We start from the raw sequence: 16,093 nt of genomic DNA on the forward strand, positions 1-16,093 counted from the left end.
AAGGCATCTCAACAAAGATATATTCCATAGATGAAGAGAAACTCTAGGAGAAGATGCACCATCCATGGCTAACTAAGGAAGTTAAGGATGGTATCAAATTGAATGAAAAGGTGTACAATGCTGCAGAGATTAGTGTTAGGCCATAAGATTGGGAAAATTTTAGAAACCAGCAAAGGATAAGTAAAAAATAAATAAAGAGGGAGAAATTGGAATAGGAGAGTTCTTTTTTTCTTCTTTTGGGCCTCCTTATCTCGAGAGACAATGGATACGCGCCTGGAGGTGGTCAGTGGTTTGTGAAGCAGCGCCTGGAGTGGCTATAAAGGCCAATTCTGGAGTGACAGGCTCTTCCACAGGTGCTGCAGAGAAATTTGTTTGTTGGGGCTGTTGCACAGTTGGCTCTCCCCTTGCGCCTCTGTCTTTTTTCCTGCCAACTACTAAGTCTCTTCGACTCGCCACAATTTAGCCCTGTCTTTATGGCTGCCCGCCAGCTCTGGCGAATGCTGGCAACTGACTCCCACGACTTGTGATCAATGTCACACGATTTCATGTCGCGTTTGCAGACGTCTTTATAACGGAGACATGGACGGCCGGTGGGTCTGATACCAGTGGCGAGCTCGCTGTACAATGTGTCTTTGGGGATCCTGCCATCTTCCATGCGGCTCACATGGCCAAGCCATCTCAAGCGCCGCTGACTCAGTAGTGTGTATAAGCTGGGGATGTTGGCCGCTTCAAGGACTTCTGTGTTGGAGATATAGTCCTGCCACCTGATGCCAAGTATTCTCCGAAGGCAGCGAAGATGGAATGAATTGAGACGTCGCTCTTGGCTGGCATACGTTGTCCAGGCCTCGCTGCCGTAGAGCAAGGTACTGAGGACACAGGCCTGATACACTCGGACTTTTGTGTTCCGTGTCAGTGCGCCATTTTCCCACACTCTCTTGGCCAATCTGAACATAGCAGTGGAAGCCTTACCCATGCGCTTGTTGATTTCTGCATCTAGAGACAGGTTACTGGTGATAGTTGAGCCTAGGTAGGTGAACTCTTGAACCACTTCCAGAGCGTGGTCGCCAATATTGATGGATGGAGCATTTCTGACGTCCTGCCCCATGATGTTCGTTTTCTTGAGGCTGATGGTTAGGCCAAATTCATTGCAAGCAGACGCAAACTAGCAAGAAATATATAAACAGACAGTAAAAGCTTTTCCATACATATAAAAAGGAAAAGAATAGCTAAAGTGAGCATTAGTCCCATAGGTGAGACTGCAGAATTAAAATTGGGAAATGAGGGAATGGCAGAGGCTTTGAACAAGTATTTTGTATCGGTCTTCACAGTAGAAAACACAAAAAGCATCCCAAGGATAGTAAAAATCAGGAGGCTAAAGAAAGTGATTGTTTTACGTTCCTCCCCATCACTAGAGAAAATATAATGGGAATACTAATGGGATTAAAGGCTGACAAGTCCCCTAGACCTGACGGCCTGCATCCAAGTGTCTTAAAAGGAAGTGGCTGCAGAGATTGTGGATACATCAGTTGTAATCTTCCAAAATTCCCTAGATTCTGGAAAGGTCCCAGCAGATTGCAAAACTTCAAATGTAACACCTCTGTTCAAGAAAGAAGGGAGACAGAAAGCCGGAAACTATAGGCCAGTTAGCCTAACGGCTGTCGTTGGGAAAATGCTAAAATCCATTATTAAAAAGAGGTAGTCGCAGGACATTTAGAAAATCACAGTAGTCAACATGGTTTTGTGAAAGGGAAATCGTGTTTGACAAAGTAATTAGAGTTCTTTGAGGATGTAACAAGCAGGGTGGATAAAGGGGTACCGGAAGATGTAGTGTATTTGGATTTCCAAAAGGCATTCGATAAGGCACCACATAAAAGGTTACAATCCAAGAGCTCATGGTGTTGGGGGTAACATATCAGCATGGATCGAGCACTGGCTAACTGACAGGAAACAGAGAGTTGGGATAAATGGGTCATTTTCAGGATGGCAAACTGTAATTAATGGAATGCCACAGGGATCAGTGCTGGGGCCTCAACTATTTACGATCTATATTAATAACTTGGATGAAGGGACTGACTGTATTGTAGCCAAATTTGCTGATGATACGTAGATAGGATGGAAAGCAAGTTGTGAGGAGGATACAAAGTGTCTGCAAATGGATATAAATAGGTTAAGTGAATGGGCAAAAATTTGCTAGATAGAGAAATATGTGGGAAAATGTGAGGTTGTCCACTTTGGCAGAAAAAACAGAAAAGCAGAATATTATTTAAATGGAGAGAGACTGTGGAATGCTGTGGTACAGAGGGATCTGGGTGTCCTTGTACATGAATCACAAAAAGTCAGCATGCAGGTACAGCAAGTGATTAGGAAGGCAAATGGAATGTTGACCTTTATTGCAAGGGGGATGGAGTATACAAGTAGAGAAGTCTTACTACGACTGTACAGGGTGTTGGTAAGACCGCACCTGGAGTACTGTGTACAGTTTTGGTCACCTTACTTAGGAGGGGCATACTTGTATTAGAAGCAATTCAGAGAAGGCTCACTAGGCTGATCCCTGGGATGAGGGGTTTGTCTTATGAGGAAATGCTGAGCAAGTTGGGCCTATACTCATTGGAGTTTAGAAGAATGGGAGCTGACCTTATTGAAACATATCAGATTCTGAGGGGGTTTGACAGGGTAGATGCTGAGAGGATATTCCCCCCACAACCCAGAGGGAATCTAGAACTAGGGGGCACAGTTTAAAAATAAGGAGTCTCCCATTTAAGATGGATATATCCAAGATACATCCAAGGGAAAGCTAGATAGGTACATGAGGTGGAAAGGAATACAGGGATAAGCTGATAGGGTGGATGAGGTAAAGGAAACTGGAGGCAGCTCATGTGGAACATAAACACTAGAATAGACCAGTTAGACAAATGGCCCGTTTCGGTGCTGTAAATTCTGTGGTTTTCTATTGGGTAGCTGGTTTTTTCAAAAGCGAAGGGGCGGATACCAGAAACGTGTCAACATTTACAGGGTGTCCTCGGGGGAATGTGCCAATATCCAAAAGCTGTTCCTTCTGCAGAAACATTTGAAAACCACTTAATTAAACCAAGACAACATAAAGGCATTTAATTCTTACGAGTAAAAGAGCACAAAACAATAAAACGCTACCTGATCTTCTGGCAGAGATTGGTCTTGGGATTCAGGCAAAACTTGCATTCCCCACATTGCGGGATGTAAAGTGGAATCACTCGATCCCCTTTTAACCAGGAAAACATTCAATTAGACAAACCCAAACCCAAACCCAAATACTTTGTATTCCCCATCATGTCTCAGGAGTGTAAGGAAAATAGGAACAGGAGGCCATTCAGCCCCTCGAGCCTATTCCACCATTGAATTAGATCATGGCTGATCTGCATCTTAACTTCACCAACCCACTTTGGTTCTGTAACACTTTATACATTTGCCTAATAAAAATCTATCAATCTCAGTTTAAAAATTTTCAACTGACCTACCCTAACTAACTGTTTTCAAACCACTTGTGCCCGAGATGTGACAAGCTAATAATGAGGTTTCCGCCCTTGACCCACCACCCTGACATCCCTCATCCATTGGGCAGGTTACCTGATCCCAGGCCTCTGCACTCAGTGGATACTTGGATGGTGTATGAGGGACTCATTAGAGCAGAGAAGGTTAAAGGGAGATTTAATGGCAGTGTTGAAAACCATGAAGATTTTCGACGAAGTAATTATATTTTCCATTGGCAGGAGAGTTGGCAATGAGAGGACACAGCCTTAAAGGTAATTGGGGAGACAATGTTTTATTTTTTTTTTATATTTTAGAGATACAGCACTGAAACAGGCCCTTCGGCCCACCGAGACTGTGCCGACCAACAACCACCCATTTATACTAACCCTACAATAATCCCATATTCCCTACCACCTACCTACACTAGGGGCAATTTACAATGGCCAATTTACCTATCAACCTGCAAGTCTTTGGCTGTGGGAGGAAACCGGAGCACCCGGCGGAAACCCACGCGGTCACAGGGAGAACTTGCAAACTCCACACTATGCAGTGAGTTGTTGTGATCTAGGATGTGCTGCCTGAAAGGGCAGTGGAAGCAAATTCAATAGTTACTTTGAAAACAGAATTGGATAAATACTTGGAAATAAATAATTTGAAAGGCTGTGAAGAGCGAGCAGGGGAGTGGGACTAATTGGATAGCTCTTCCAAAGAGTCGGCGCAGGTATAATGGACAGATTCTATACCTCACCATCCAGTTGGATCCACCTTCCTGTTGGAATATGGCTAAATCCGTGGATGAAGCAGGGCTAGGACGTGGGTGGGGCTGGATTTTTTTTGTGTACATTATTGGGAGCAAAATTTGAATACCAATCATTGTCAGCTGTGGCTCAGTTGATAGCACTCTCACCTCTGAATCACAAGGTTCTGGGTTCAAGTCAAACTCCAGAGACTTGAGCACAAAAATCAACGCTGACACTCCAGTGCAGTACTGAGAGAGTGCTGCATTGTCAGAGGTTGCTGTCTTTTGGACTAAACCTCTTAAACCTAGGCCCCACCTGCCTGCTCAGGTGGATGCAAGATCCCATGGCACTAATTCAAAGAAGAGCAGGGGAATTATTCCAGTGTCCTGGTCAATATTTATCCCTCAACCACCATCGCAAAAAAAAAAATCCACATTATTTATCTGGTTCATTATCACATTGCTGTTTGTGGGAGCTTGCTGTGTGCAAATTGGCAGTTGTATTTCCTGCATTATAACAGTGACTCCAAGTACTTCATTGGCTGTAAAACACTTTGGGACATCCGGTGATTGTGAAAGATGTTATGGAAATATCAACTGAAATGTTGACCTTGGCATCACATAACTGCTCTCTCCAAACAATTTAGCCTAATGCTACTTAATTAAGAGCGAAAAATTCCTAACGGAAGAATTCAAGTTATAATTTCCATCTCCACAGCACCCTCACAGTATTCCAAGGTTTGCAACAGCAGACTGAAGGAAATTAAATGCATTTATGAACTTATACTCACTGTTTTTAGGGAGTAGATCATTTTATGGGAAGTCTTAATTTACAATCATTCCTTTACCTGGTTTGACACAGGTCACTCCCTCGCCAACACTCTCCACTACGCCAGCTCCTTCATGTCCAAGGATAACCGGGAACACTCCCTCTGAATCTGAACCACTCAGAGTGTAGGCATCAGTGTGGCAGACACCAGTGGCAATAATCTGGCAGGCAAACACCATAACTTGGTTAGACCAAAAGAAAAAGCACATTAACCTTTCACAATGTTTCCTTCACTACCTAGAAGGACAAGGGCAGCAGACACATGGGAACACCACCACCTGCAAGTTCTCCTCCAAGTCACACACCATCCGGACTTGGAACTATATCGCCGTTCCTCGCCGTCCCTTCACTATCACTGGGTCAAAATTCTGGATCTCCCTAACAGCAGCATTGTGGTTGTACCTACACCACATAGACTGCTGCGATTCAAGAAGGCAGCTCACCACCACCTTCTCAAGGGCAATTAGGGATGAGTAATAAATGCTGGTCTTGTCAGTGACGCTCACATCCCATGAACGAATAAGAAGAAATGCTCACATTTTACAAGTGAGTCTACTTCAACGCCAGGAGCATCCGGAATAAGGTGGGTGAGCTTGCAGCATGGGTTGGTACCTGGGATCTCGATGTAGTGGCCATTTCGGAGACATGGGTAGAGCAGGGGCAGGAATGGATGTTGCAGGTTCCGGGATTTAGATGTTTCAGTAAGAACAGAGAAGATGGTAAAAGAGGGGGGGGTGTGGCATTGTTAATCAAGGAGAGTATACCAGCGACAGAAAGGACGTTTGAGGACTCGTCTACTGAGGTAGTATGGGCCGAGGTTAGAAACAGGAGAGGTGAGGTCACCCTGTTGGGAGTCTTTTATAGACCTCCAAATAGTTCCAGAGATGTAGAGGAAAGGATAGCGAAGATGATTCTCGACAGGGGCGAGAGTAACAGGGTAGTTGTTATGGGGGACTTTAACTTTCCAAATATCGACTGGAAATACTATAGTTCGAGTACTTTAGATGGGTCAGTTTTTGTCCAGTGTGTGCAGGAGGGTTTTCTGACACAGTATGTAGACAGGCCAACCAGGGGCGATGCTACATTGGATTTGGTACTGGGTAATGAACCCGGCCAGGTGTTAGATTTAGATGTAGGTGAGCACTTTGGTGATAGTGATCACAATTCGGTTAGGTTTACCTTAGCGATGGGCAGGGACAGATATATACCGCAGGGCAAGAATTATAGCTGGGGAAAAGGAAATTATGATGCGATTAGGCAAGATTTAGGATGCGTAGGATGGGGAAGGAAACTGCAGGAGATGGGAACAATCGAAATGTGCAGCTTATTCAAGGAGCAGCTACTTCGTGTCCTTGATAAGTATGTACCTGTGAGGCAGGGAGGAAGTTGTCGAGCGAGGGAGCCGTGGTTTACTAAAGAAGTTGAAGCGCTTGTCAAGAGAAAGAAGGCGGCTTATGTTAGGATGAGACGTGAAGGCTCAGTTAGGGCGCTTGAGAGTTACAAGCCAGCCAGGAAGGATCTAAAGGGAGAGCTAAGAAGAGCAAGGAGAGGACACAAGAAGTCATTGGCGGATAGGATCAGGGAAAACCCTAAGGCTTTCTATAGGTATATCAGGAATAAAAGAATGACTAGAGTTAGATTAGGGCCAATCAAGGATAGTAGTGGGAAGTTGTGTGTGGAATCAGAGGAGGTAGGGGAAGTGTTAAATGAATATTTTGCGTCAGTATTTACAGTAGAGAAAGAAAATGTTGTCGAGGAGAATACTGAGATTCAGGCTACTAGGCTAGATGGGATTGAGGTTCACAAGGAGGAGGTGTTAGCAATTTTGGAAAGTGTGAAAATAGATAAGTCCCCTGGGCCAGATGGGATTTATCCTAGGATTCTCTGGGAAGCTAGGGAGGAGATTGCAGAGCCTTTGTCCTTGATCTTTATGTCGTCATTGTCGACAGGAATAGTGCCGGAAGACTGGAGGATAGCAAATGTTGTCCCCTTGATCAAGAAGGGGAGTAGAGACAGCCCTGGTAATTATAGACCTGTGAGCCTTACTTCGGTTGTGGGTAAAATGTTGGAAAAGGTTATAAGAGACAGGATTTATAATCATCTTGAAAAGAATAAGTTCATTAGCGATAGTCAGCACGGTTTTGTGACGGGTAGGTCGTGCCTCACAAACCTTATTGAGTTTTTCGAGAAGGTGACCAAACAGGTGGATGAGGGTAAAGCAGTGGATGTGGTGTATATGGATTTCAGTAAGGCGTTTGATAAGGTTCCCCATGGTAGGCTATTGCAGAAAATACGGAAGTATGGGGTTGAAGGTGATTTAGAGCTTTGGATCAGAAATTGGCTAGCTGAAAGAAGACAGAGGGTGGTGGTTGATGGCAAATGTTCATCCTGGAGTTTAGTTACTAGTGGTGTACCGCAAGGATCTGTTTTGGGGCCACTGCTGTTTGTCATTTTTATAAATGACCTGGAAGAGGGTGTAGAAGGGTGGGTTAGTAAATTTGCGGATGACACTAAGGTCGGTGGAGTTGTGGATAGTGCCGAAGGATGTTGTAGGGTACAGAGGGACATAGATAGGCTGCAGAGCTGGGCTGAGAGATGGCAAATGGAGTTTAATGCGGAAAAGTGTGAGGTGATTCACTTTGGAAGGAGTAACAGGAATGCAGAGTACTGGGCTAATGGGAAGATTCTTGGTAGTGTAGATGAACAGAGAGATCTTGGTGTCCAGGTGCATAAATCCCTGAAAGTTGCTACCCAGGTTAATAGGGCTGTTAAGAAGGCATATGGTGTGTTAGCTTTTATTAGTAGGGGGATCGAGTTTCAGAGCCACGAGGTCATGCTGCAGCTGTACAAAACTCTGGTGAGACCGCACCTGGAGTATTGCGTGCAGTTCTGGTCACCGCATTATAGGAAGGATGTGGAAGCTTTGGAAAGGATGCAGAGGAGATTTACTAGGATGTTGCCTGGTATGGAGGGAAGGTCTTACGAGGAAAGGCTGAGGGACTTGAGGTTGTTTTCGTTGGAGAGAAGGAGGAGGAGAGGTGACTTAATAGAGACATATAAGATAATCAGAGGGTTAGATAGGGTGGATAGTGAGAGTCTTTTTCCTCGGATGGTGATGGCAAACACGAGGGGACATAGCTTTAAGTTGAGGGGTGATAGATATAGGACAGATGACAGAGGTAGTTTCTTTACTCAGAGAGTAGTAGGGGCGTGGAACGCCCTGCCTGCAACAGTAGTAGACTCGCCAACTTTAAGGGCATTTAAGTGGTCATTGGATAGACATATGGATGAAAATGGAATAGTGTAGGTCAGATGGTTTCACAGGTCTGCGCAACATCCAGGGCCGAAGGGCCTGTACTGCGCTGTAATGTTCTAATTCTAAGACAATTTGAGCAATTTGTTTCCTCAGTTACACACATAAAACCAATGTATCATTCTAACTAGAAGAATGAAAACAAATAATATTACATTGTTTATTTTATTCTTTCATGGGATGTGGGCATCGTTGGCAGCCCGGCATTTGTTGCCTATCCCTAATTGCCCTTGACAACTCAGTGGCTTGTTAGGCCATTTCAGAGGGCAGTTAAGAGTCAACAATATTGCTGTGGGTCTGGAGTCACATGTAGATCAGACCAGGTCAGGACTGCAGATTTCCTTCCCTAAAGGATTGGTGAACCAGATGGGTTTTTATGACAATTGATGAAACTGAGACGAGCTTTCATTTCAAATTTTTTAAAAAATTAATTGAATTTAAATTCCACCAGCTCCCGTGATGGGATTTGAACCCGTGGCCCCCAGGGCATTAGCCTGGGCCTCTTGATTACTAACCCAGTGACATTACGCCACCGTCCCCCCTTGAATTTACAGCAAAGAATCAGGCCATTCGACCCAACTGGTCTATGCCAGCGTTTATGCTCCAAATAAGCCTCCTCCCACCCTACTTCGTCTCACCCTCACAACATAATCGTCCAGTCCTTTCTCCCTCGTGTTTATCCGGCTTCCCTTTAAATGAATCCATTCTATTTGCCTGAACCACTCCACGTGGTAGCACGTTCCACACTCTCTGAGCAAAGAAGGTTCTCCTGAATTCCCTATAGGATTTGTCAGTCAGAACTGACGAAAGGTCACTGACCTGAAACATTAACTCTGTTTCTCTCTCCACAGATGCTGCCAGACCTGGCTAAGTGTTTCCAGCATTTTCTGTTTTTAATTGCAGATTTCTTGCATGTGCAGTATTTTGGTCTTGTACCAATTACAGTGTATATATCAATTCCCCTTTTGAAAATTATTGAAGCCACTTCCAGCATGCTCTTCGGCAACACATTCCAGTTTGCAACAATGATGTGTGGAAAATTCTCCTTGTATTTGCAACGATCAGAATGCCTCTAATTATAGTTACCATAATACTGTCAGTGCATGAAAGCGGAGGGTATTATTCTAGTTCTCTAAAGTTGGAAATGGAACTTACAAAAAAATATACAGATTAGCCAAAAATTGCTTTTACAAAAAGTTTGAAATGAAGTTGACAATGGTCACATTTTACTCTGTACCTTAATTCGAACTTCATGGGCTTTTGGAGGTGCAACTTCCACTTCCTCAATGCAAAGAGGTTTTCCAGCCTCCCAAGCAACAGCAGCTTTACATTTGATAACCTGTTAAAACAGAAAGTTTCAGTTAACAACAGCAGCTATTGAAGGTGCAGGGGGACATCACCTTCAAATCAGAGCCAGGCCATTCAGCAGTAATGTCAGAAAGCACTTCTTCACACAAAGGGGACTGGAAATCTGGAACTCCTGTTTCCAAGAAAGGCTATTGAGGCTGGGAATGAATAGAAAATTTCAAAATAAAAGCAAAATACTGCGGATGCTGGAAATCTGAAACAAAAACAAGAAATGCTGGAATCACTCAGCAGGTCTGGCAGCATCTGTGGAAAGAGAAGCAGAGTTAACGTTTCGGGTCAGTGACCCAAAGAAGGGTTAACTCTGCTTCTCTTTCCACAGATGCTGCCAGACCTGCTGAGAAAATTTCAAAACTCTGATTGATAGATTTTTTTTTTGTTTGGTAAGGGCATTAAGGAAAACCTTTGCCAATCGAAACCAGTCCAGGAGCTCACATGGACCAAGTGTTACAGGAAACATAGGACAGGAGGAGACCATTCAACACCTTAAGCCTGTTCTGCCGTTCAATGACTAATCTGTGGCCCAACTCCATTGACCCACGTCTGCTCCATATCCTTCAATATCTTTGGTTAACAAAAATCTATCAATCTATCTCAGGTTTGGAATTAGCAATTGACCCAGCTTCAACTTTGGTGTTTGTGGAAGAGAATTCCAAAATTCTACACGTGTAGGAGCATTTCCCAACTTCAATCCTGAAAGCCTAAAAATTAGAGCCAGGTCTATGTCTCTAACCAGCAGTTACCATTTCCATCTATCTCTATCAGTTCCCCTCATTATCTTGAAAACTTCGACCAAATTCCAGGGAATACAACCTTAGTTATCTATCCGGGGGAGACAGCCCCTCAGCATCTACCCCGCCAAGCCCTTTGAAGAATTTTATATTTTTCAATTAGATCACCTCATTCTTCTAAAGTCCAAAGAATAGAGGCCCATTAACACAATCTCTCCTCAAAGGACAGCCCTCTCATCCCCTCAAGGATGGACTCTGAATATTTGACGAGCTTTGAAGGGGCCTCAGCCTTGCTAATACTTAAATGCTTGCTCTGTCCTAAAGAAAATCAAAGTATTCAAGAGATGCCAAGATATTCAACCTCCAAATGAGTCTTGCGCAGTATAAAGGCAAAATTTACAGGGCTAAGGGGAAACAGGTCAGTGGGACTAATTGGACAGCTCTTTCGAAGAGCCAGCACAGGCACAGTGGGCCAAATGGCCTCCTGTGATCCTAAGTACTTTCAACATGATGCAATCTCCTACTTATTGGGGGGGGGGGGGGGGGGGAAATACTAATTTTTAATGATTAATTTTGATTAAATCTTGTAGATTTCCTGGCATTCTGACAGACAATTCTCCTGCTGTTGACGCAACGGAATGGACAATGTGCCAAATTATAAAGTCCAAAATGAGAGCTCCACACGTGACAGTGGGAATGATAAGAGTAATTAGAGCATACTTTGCAGGTTTAAACTAGGAGACTTTCAAAACTACTTTCTTATAATTACTTAGAGGTTCTATTGAAAGTAGTTTGTCCTATACTTAGATAATCAGACAGACAGAGAGGAAGAGAGACTTATGGCACTGCTCCCTGGTAATAAAACCCTGGTCTTTTCCTGCCTCTCTCTAAATTGTTAGGGATCCCATCTTTCAGACTAGACTTCAGGCAGGCCAGCTTTAGTTGCTCAGATATAAAAATCCCATGGCATTAATCAAAAGCAGATGGGAGAGTTCTCCAGGTGACCTATTACTAATACCAGATCCAATAGTCACTGATTAACTGCCTTCATTTGCTTATTTTTGGACTCTGCTGTTTACAAACTGGCTGCCATGTCTACTCCCATTAACAGTGATGTGGGAACAGAACTATTGGGGACATTTAAAGTGAACTAATCAATTAAGTATAGCCTACTAACAAACTAACCTCAGGGCTTCAGGGGCAGCTTATCAGTAGAAGTAGACTAACAAGCAGAAACTAACGGGACAGCTGCAGACTGCTTCATAGTAGCCTATTGTACCATAATCAGCCTAACGGTTCACAAGGAGATAAGGGGATGGGAAACTGGGGTAAGAAGTTAAAACAAATTGACAAGGCAGTACCCCAATCAGACCCCAACACCAAGAAACTGCAAAAGTTTGTAGACCAATTTGGAACAAAGAGTAGGTGTTACTGATTTGTATGAATAACTATAATAAGGCTTGATTTGGCGCGAAAGGGGGCTTAGTTCAGGGTTAGTTTTAGGTTAGTTCAGTGTGTGTGTTGCTTTTAGTTTTAGGTTAGTGCAGTTTAGTTCAGTTTATTGTTAATTGTTACATCTTCAGAAAACTTAAGTACTGCAATAAAGTTTCTTAAAGCTACAGTCGGACTTCGTCTCTCTTTGTGCAACTTATGGGATCCAACAAGTGACTATACTTCAAAACCAATTCATCAGCTGTGAAGCACTTTGGGACATCTTGAGGAGGTGAAAGGTGCTATATAAATGCAGGTTCTTTCAGTAATGCTCTCCCATTGTGAAGATGGAGCACAAAAGTGCGGAACATATTCAACCAACTTGGGAATTCTTCCAATGACATTCTCTGCTATATTTCATCACTTAAATTGTGCCTTGTAAAAATAAAGCTCTACTTTTAAAGAGAGGTATCAAACTGGCAAAAAATTCTGGTTTCACCCTTGATTTACCTCTCAGCCCCACACAGCAAGAGTGCTGTCAGATAGGCTGAGCTTAATCCTGACTTACAATAGCCAACCCCCAGTACCCCTTTAAACCCCGACTGGGTGACAACAGCCACCCACCTCAAAGCCCTTAAATGCACCTACTCACTCACTGACTGTCCTTCACTTGGAGGAGGCGGAATTCTCCTAATGGTTCTGCAAGGATACAATGTTGCACCTTAAATTGTTACTCTCACCTAATGGCTACACTGCAGGGTTACACTCACTTACCCGGGACAAGTTAGAGTAATCTGCACTCTCAGACGCTCTATCTCCCCAACACAATTTGCACTTTGCAGACAACTGCCTCATGTACAGACCCATTCGAGGGCTGGAAGACCAAGTATAGTGTCAGCTGTGGCTCAGTTTGGAGTCTCCAGGTTCAAGACCCATTCCAGGCGTTGAGTACAAAAATTAAGGCTGGCCCTACAGAGGAAATGCTGCACTGTCAGAGGTGCTGTCTTTCGGATGAGACGTTAAACAGAGATCCAATCTGCCTTCTCCGGTGGATATAAAGGTCCCATATTTCGAGGAAGAAGAGCAGAGCAATTATTCCTCGTGTCCTGGCTCATATTTATCCCTAAATCAACATCACAACAGGATTATCTGGCCATTACCACGTTGCTGTTTGTGGGAGCTTGCTGTGTGCATACCGACTGCTGTGTATAAATGCTTTGAGACATCCGGTGATCATGAAAAGCACTTTATAAATGCATTTTTTCTCACAGCTGCAGAAGGACTTAGATGCATTGAGAATGGTCTTATGCGAATATACAAATTAGGAACAGCCGCACTTTCAACCCATCAAAACCCATCAAAATGCCACACCATGCATATAACATGATGCAGACAACCTAGGACCGTCACATATAGCATGATGGGAGTTAACTTTACATCCGTCAAGCAAAGCCTGTATCTTGGTGTCCTATCAAGTGATATGACATGGATACACCACATAAACCATGCTGTAAATGACACAAAAACTGAAATCTAACCAAATGTGACAAAAAACTCAAGATTGCTGAATCTTTGTTATGTCCCAAACTGGAGTATGCAGCAACAGTCTGGAAACCCTACCTTCCTTCTCCTTGGGCAATCCTTCAGGATCAAGGATGACTTGCCTCCACTCCAGTTCGACGGGTTCCAAGATGGCTGTTAAGTTCAATGGGTGATCTGCAGACTCTGTCACATGAGGGGCAGGTGGTGCTTGAAGGGTCAGGTAGATGAGTAGTTTGGAGGTTTGTGTGTTCCCTCTGACGTCTCGACTTCGCCTCCACATGTTCCCAACAAAGTCCCTCAAGATGTACAATGCCTTCCCGAATGAGCTTTCTCCATCTAGGATGGTCACGAGCCAGGAACTCCCACGAGTGAACGGTGATGTCTGATCTCTCCAGGGATGCTTTCAGGACATCTCTAAAGCATTTCCACTGTCCTCCTGGGAATCTCCTGTCGTGACCAAGTTCTGAGTACAACAGCTGCTTCGGAAGTCTGGTGTGAGCGATATGTCCCAAGTGGAGCTGGTTTTGGGTGATTAGTGCCCCGATACTGGGCAGGTTGGCTTGGGAGAGGATGCTGCTGTTGGACTGCCTTTCTTGCCACAGGATTTGGAGGATCTTGTGGAGGCTCCTCTGGTGGTACTTCAGTGCTTTGAGGTGCCAGCTGTAGGTTGTACAAGTCTCTGAAGCATATAGAGCATAAGGATCACTGCTGCCCGGTAAACCATGATCTTAGTCTTGGGTTTGAGATACTGATTCTCAAACACACTCTACCTCAGTCGGTGAAGGTTGAGTTGGCACACTGGAGGCGATGATGAACCTCATCGCCTATGTCTGCCTTTGCCAAGAGGAATCTCCCTGCTGTCTGCCACAGGGAAGGTTTTTGCAATGATCCTCCTCAATCACTCCCTCCCAGTGGCTGGAGCTCCTTCCAGAGTTGCAATGTGGTTTTCACCCATCGAAAGGCTCCACAGACATGATCTTCACTGCACAGCAAATTGAAGAACAGTGCAGAGAACAACGTCAACCACTCTACATGGCCTTTTTCAACCTTACAAAAGCCTTTGACTGTCAACCGCGAGATTTATGGAGCATTCTGCTCAAATTTGGCTGCCCTCCAGAACCTTGTCACCCTCTGTCTACTCCACGATGACATGCAAGCCGTGACCCTCACCAAAGGAACCACCACAGACCCTACCTCAGTCAAGAACGGGGTCAAACAAGGCTGTGTCATTGCATCAACCCTCTTCTCCATTTTCCTCACTGCAACACTACATCTCACCTCCATCAAACTACCTGCAGACGTGGAAATAATCTACAGAACACAGGGGAGACTGTTCAACCTACACTGCTTCAATCCAAAACCAAAATCACTCCAACCTCAGTCGTCGAGCTTCAGTATGCAGATAATGCTTGCACGTACACTCACTCTGAAACTCAGCTCCAGATCATTGTTGATCCCTTCTCCGAAACACGAGAAAATGGGTTGTTCACGAAACACTCGGAAAACTAAGGTCCTCTTCCAACTAGCTCCCACAGCACAACACCTCCCCCATCCCGTCAATCAAGATCAATGATGAGATCCTGGAAAATGCGGACCATTTTCCGTATATTGGGACCCCTACCAAGCTTGTAAACTAACTGGAAATGGTTCAAAGACGTGCAGCATGGTTGCTACTCAAGAATAAAAGCAAAATACTGCGGATGCTGGAAATCTGAAACAAAAACAAGAAATGCTGGATTCACTCAGCAGGTCTGGCAGCATCTGTGGAAAGAGAAGCAGAGTTAACGTTTCGGGTCAGTGACCCTTCTTCGGAACTGACAAATATTAGAAAAGTCACAGATTATAAACAAGTGAGGTGGGGGTTGGGCAAGAGATAACAAAGGAGAAGGTGCAGATTGGACCAGGCCACATAGCTGACCAAAAGGTCACGGAGCAAAGGCAAACAATATGTTAATGGTGTGTTGAAAGACAAAGCATTAGTACAGATTAGGTGTGAATATACTGAATATTGAACATCAGCAAGTGCAAACCTGAAGAAAAACAACCTGAAAAAAACAGTGGGTAAGCAAACTGAACAAACTAAGATGAAATGAAATAAATGCAAAAAAAGATTGTAAAAAATGTAAAAAGGAATGCAAAAAAAAGGAAGAAAAAATAACTAAAATTGACTAAAAATGAAAGTAAAGTGGGGGGCTGTCATGCTCTGAAATTATTGAACTCAATGTTCAGACCGGCAGGCTGTAGTGTGCCTAATCAGTAGATGAGATGCTGTTCCTCGAGCTTGCGTTGATGTTCACTGGAACACTGCAGCAATCCCAGGACAGAGATGTGAGCATGAGAGCAGGGGGGAGTGTTGAAATGGCAAGCAACCGGAAGCTCAGGGTCCTGCTTGCGGACTGAGCGGAGATGTTCCGCAAAGCGGTCACCCAGTCTGCGCTTGGTCTCCCCAATGTAGAGGAGACCACACTGTGAGCAGCGAATACAGTATACTACATTGAAAGAAGTACAAGTAAATCGCTGCTTCACCTGAAAGGAGTGTTTGGGGCCTGGGATAGTGAGGAGAGAGGAGGTAAAGGGACAGGTATTACACCTCCTGCGATTGCAAGGGAAGGTGCCCTGGGACGGGGACGAGGTGG

The 16,093-nt window shown here is 44.2% G+C and overlaps 1 protein-coding gene across 1 annotated transcript in view; it reads right to left on the reverse strand.

Moving 5' to 3' along the window:
• LOC137377065 (alcohol dehydrogenase class-3) overlaps window positions 1-16,093 on the reverse strand; it is a 32,747-nt gene that overhangs the window by 16,009 nt on the left and 645 nt on the right. Inside the window, exons 2-4 of the mRNA XM_068046303.1 lie at window positions 9,626-9,727; window positions 5,095-5,236; window positions 3,151-3,238 (exon numbers count right to left, since the gene is read on the reverse strand). Of these exons, the coding sequence (XP_067902404.1) occupies window positions 3,151-3,238; window positions 5,095-5,236; window positions 9,626-9,727 (332 nt within the window). The remainder of the gene's footprint in view (window positions 1-3,150; window positions 3,239-5,094; window positions 5,237-9,625; window positions 9,728-16,093) is intronic.

Source organism: Heterodontus francisci, chromosome 1 (assembly GCF_036365525.1).
Source record: "Heterodontus francisci isolate sHetFra1 chromosome 1, sHetFra1.hap1, whole genome shotgun sequence".
NCBI lineage: Eukaryota > Metazoa > Chordata > Chondrichthyes > Heterodontiformes > Heterodontidae > Heterodontus > Heterodontus francisci.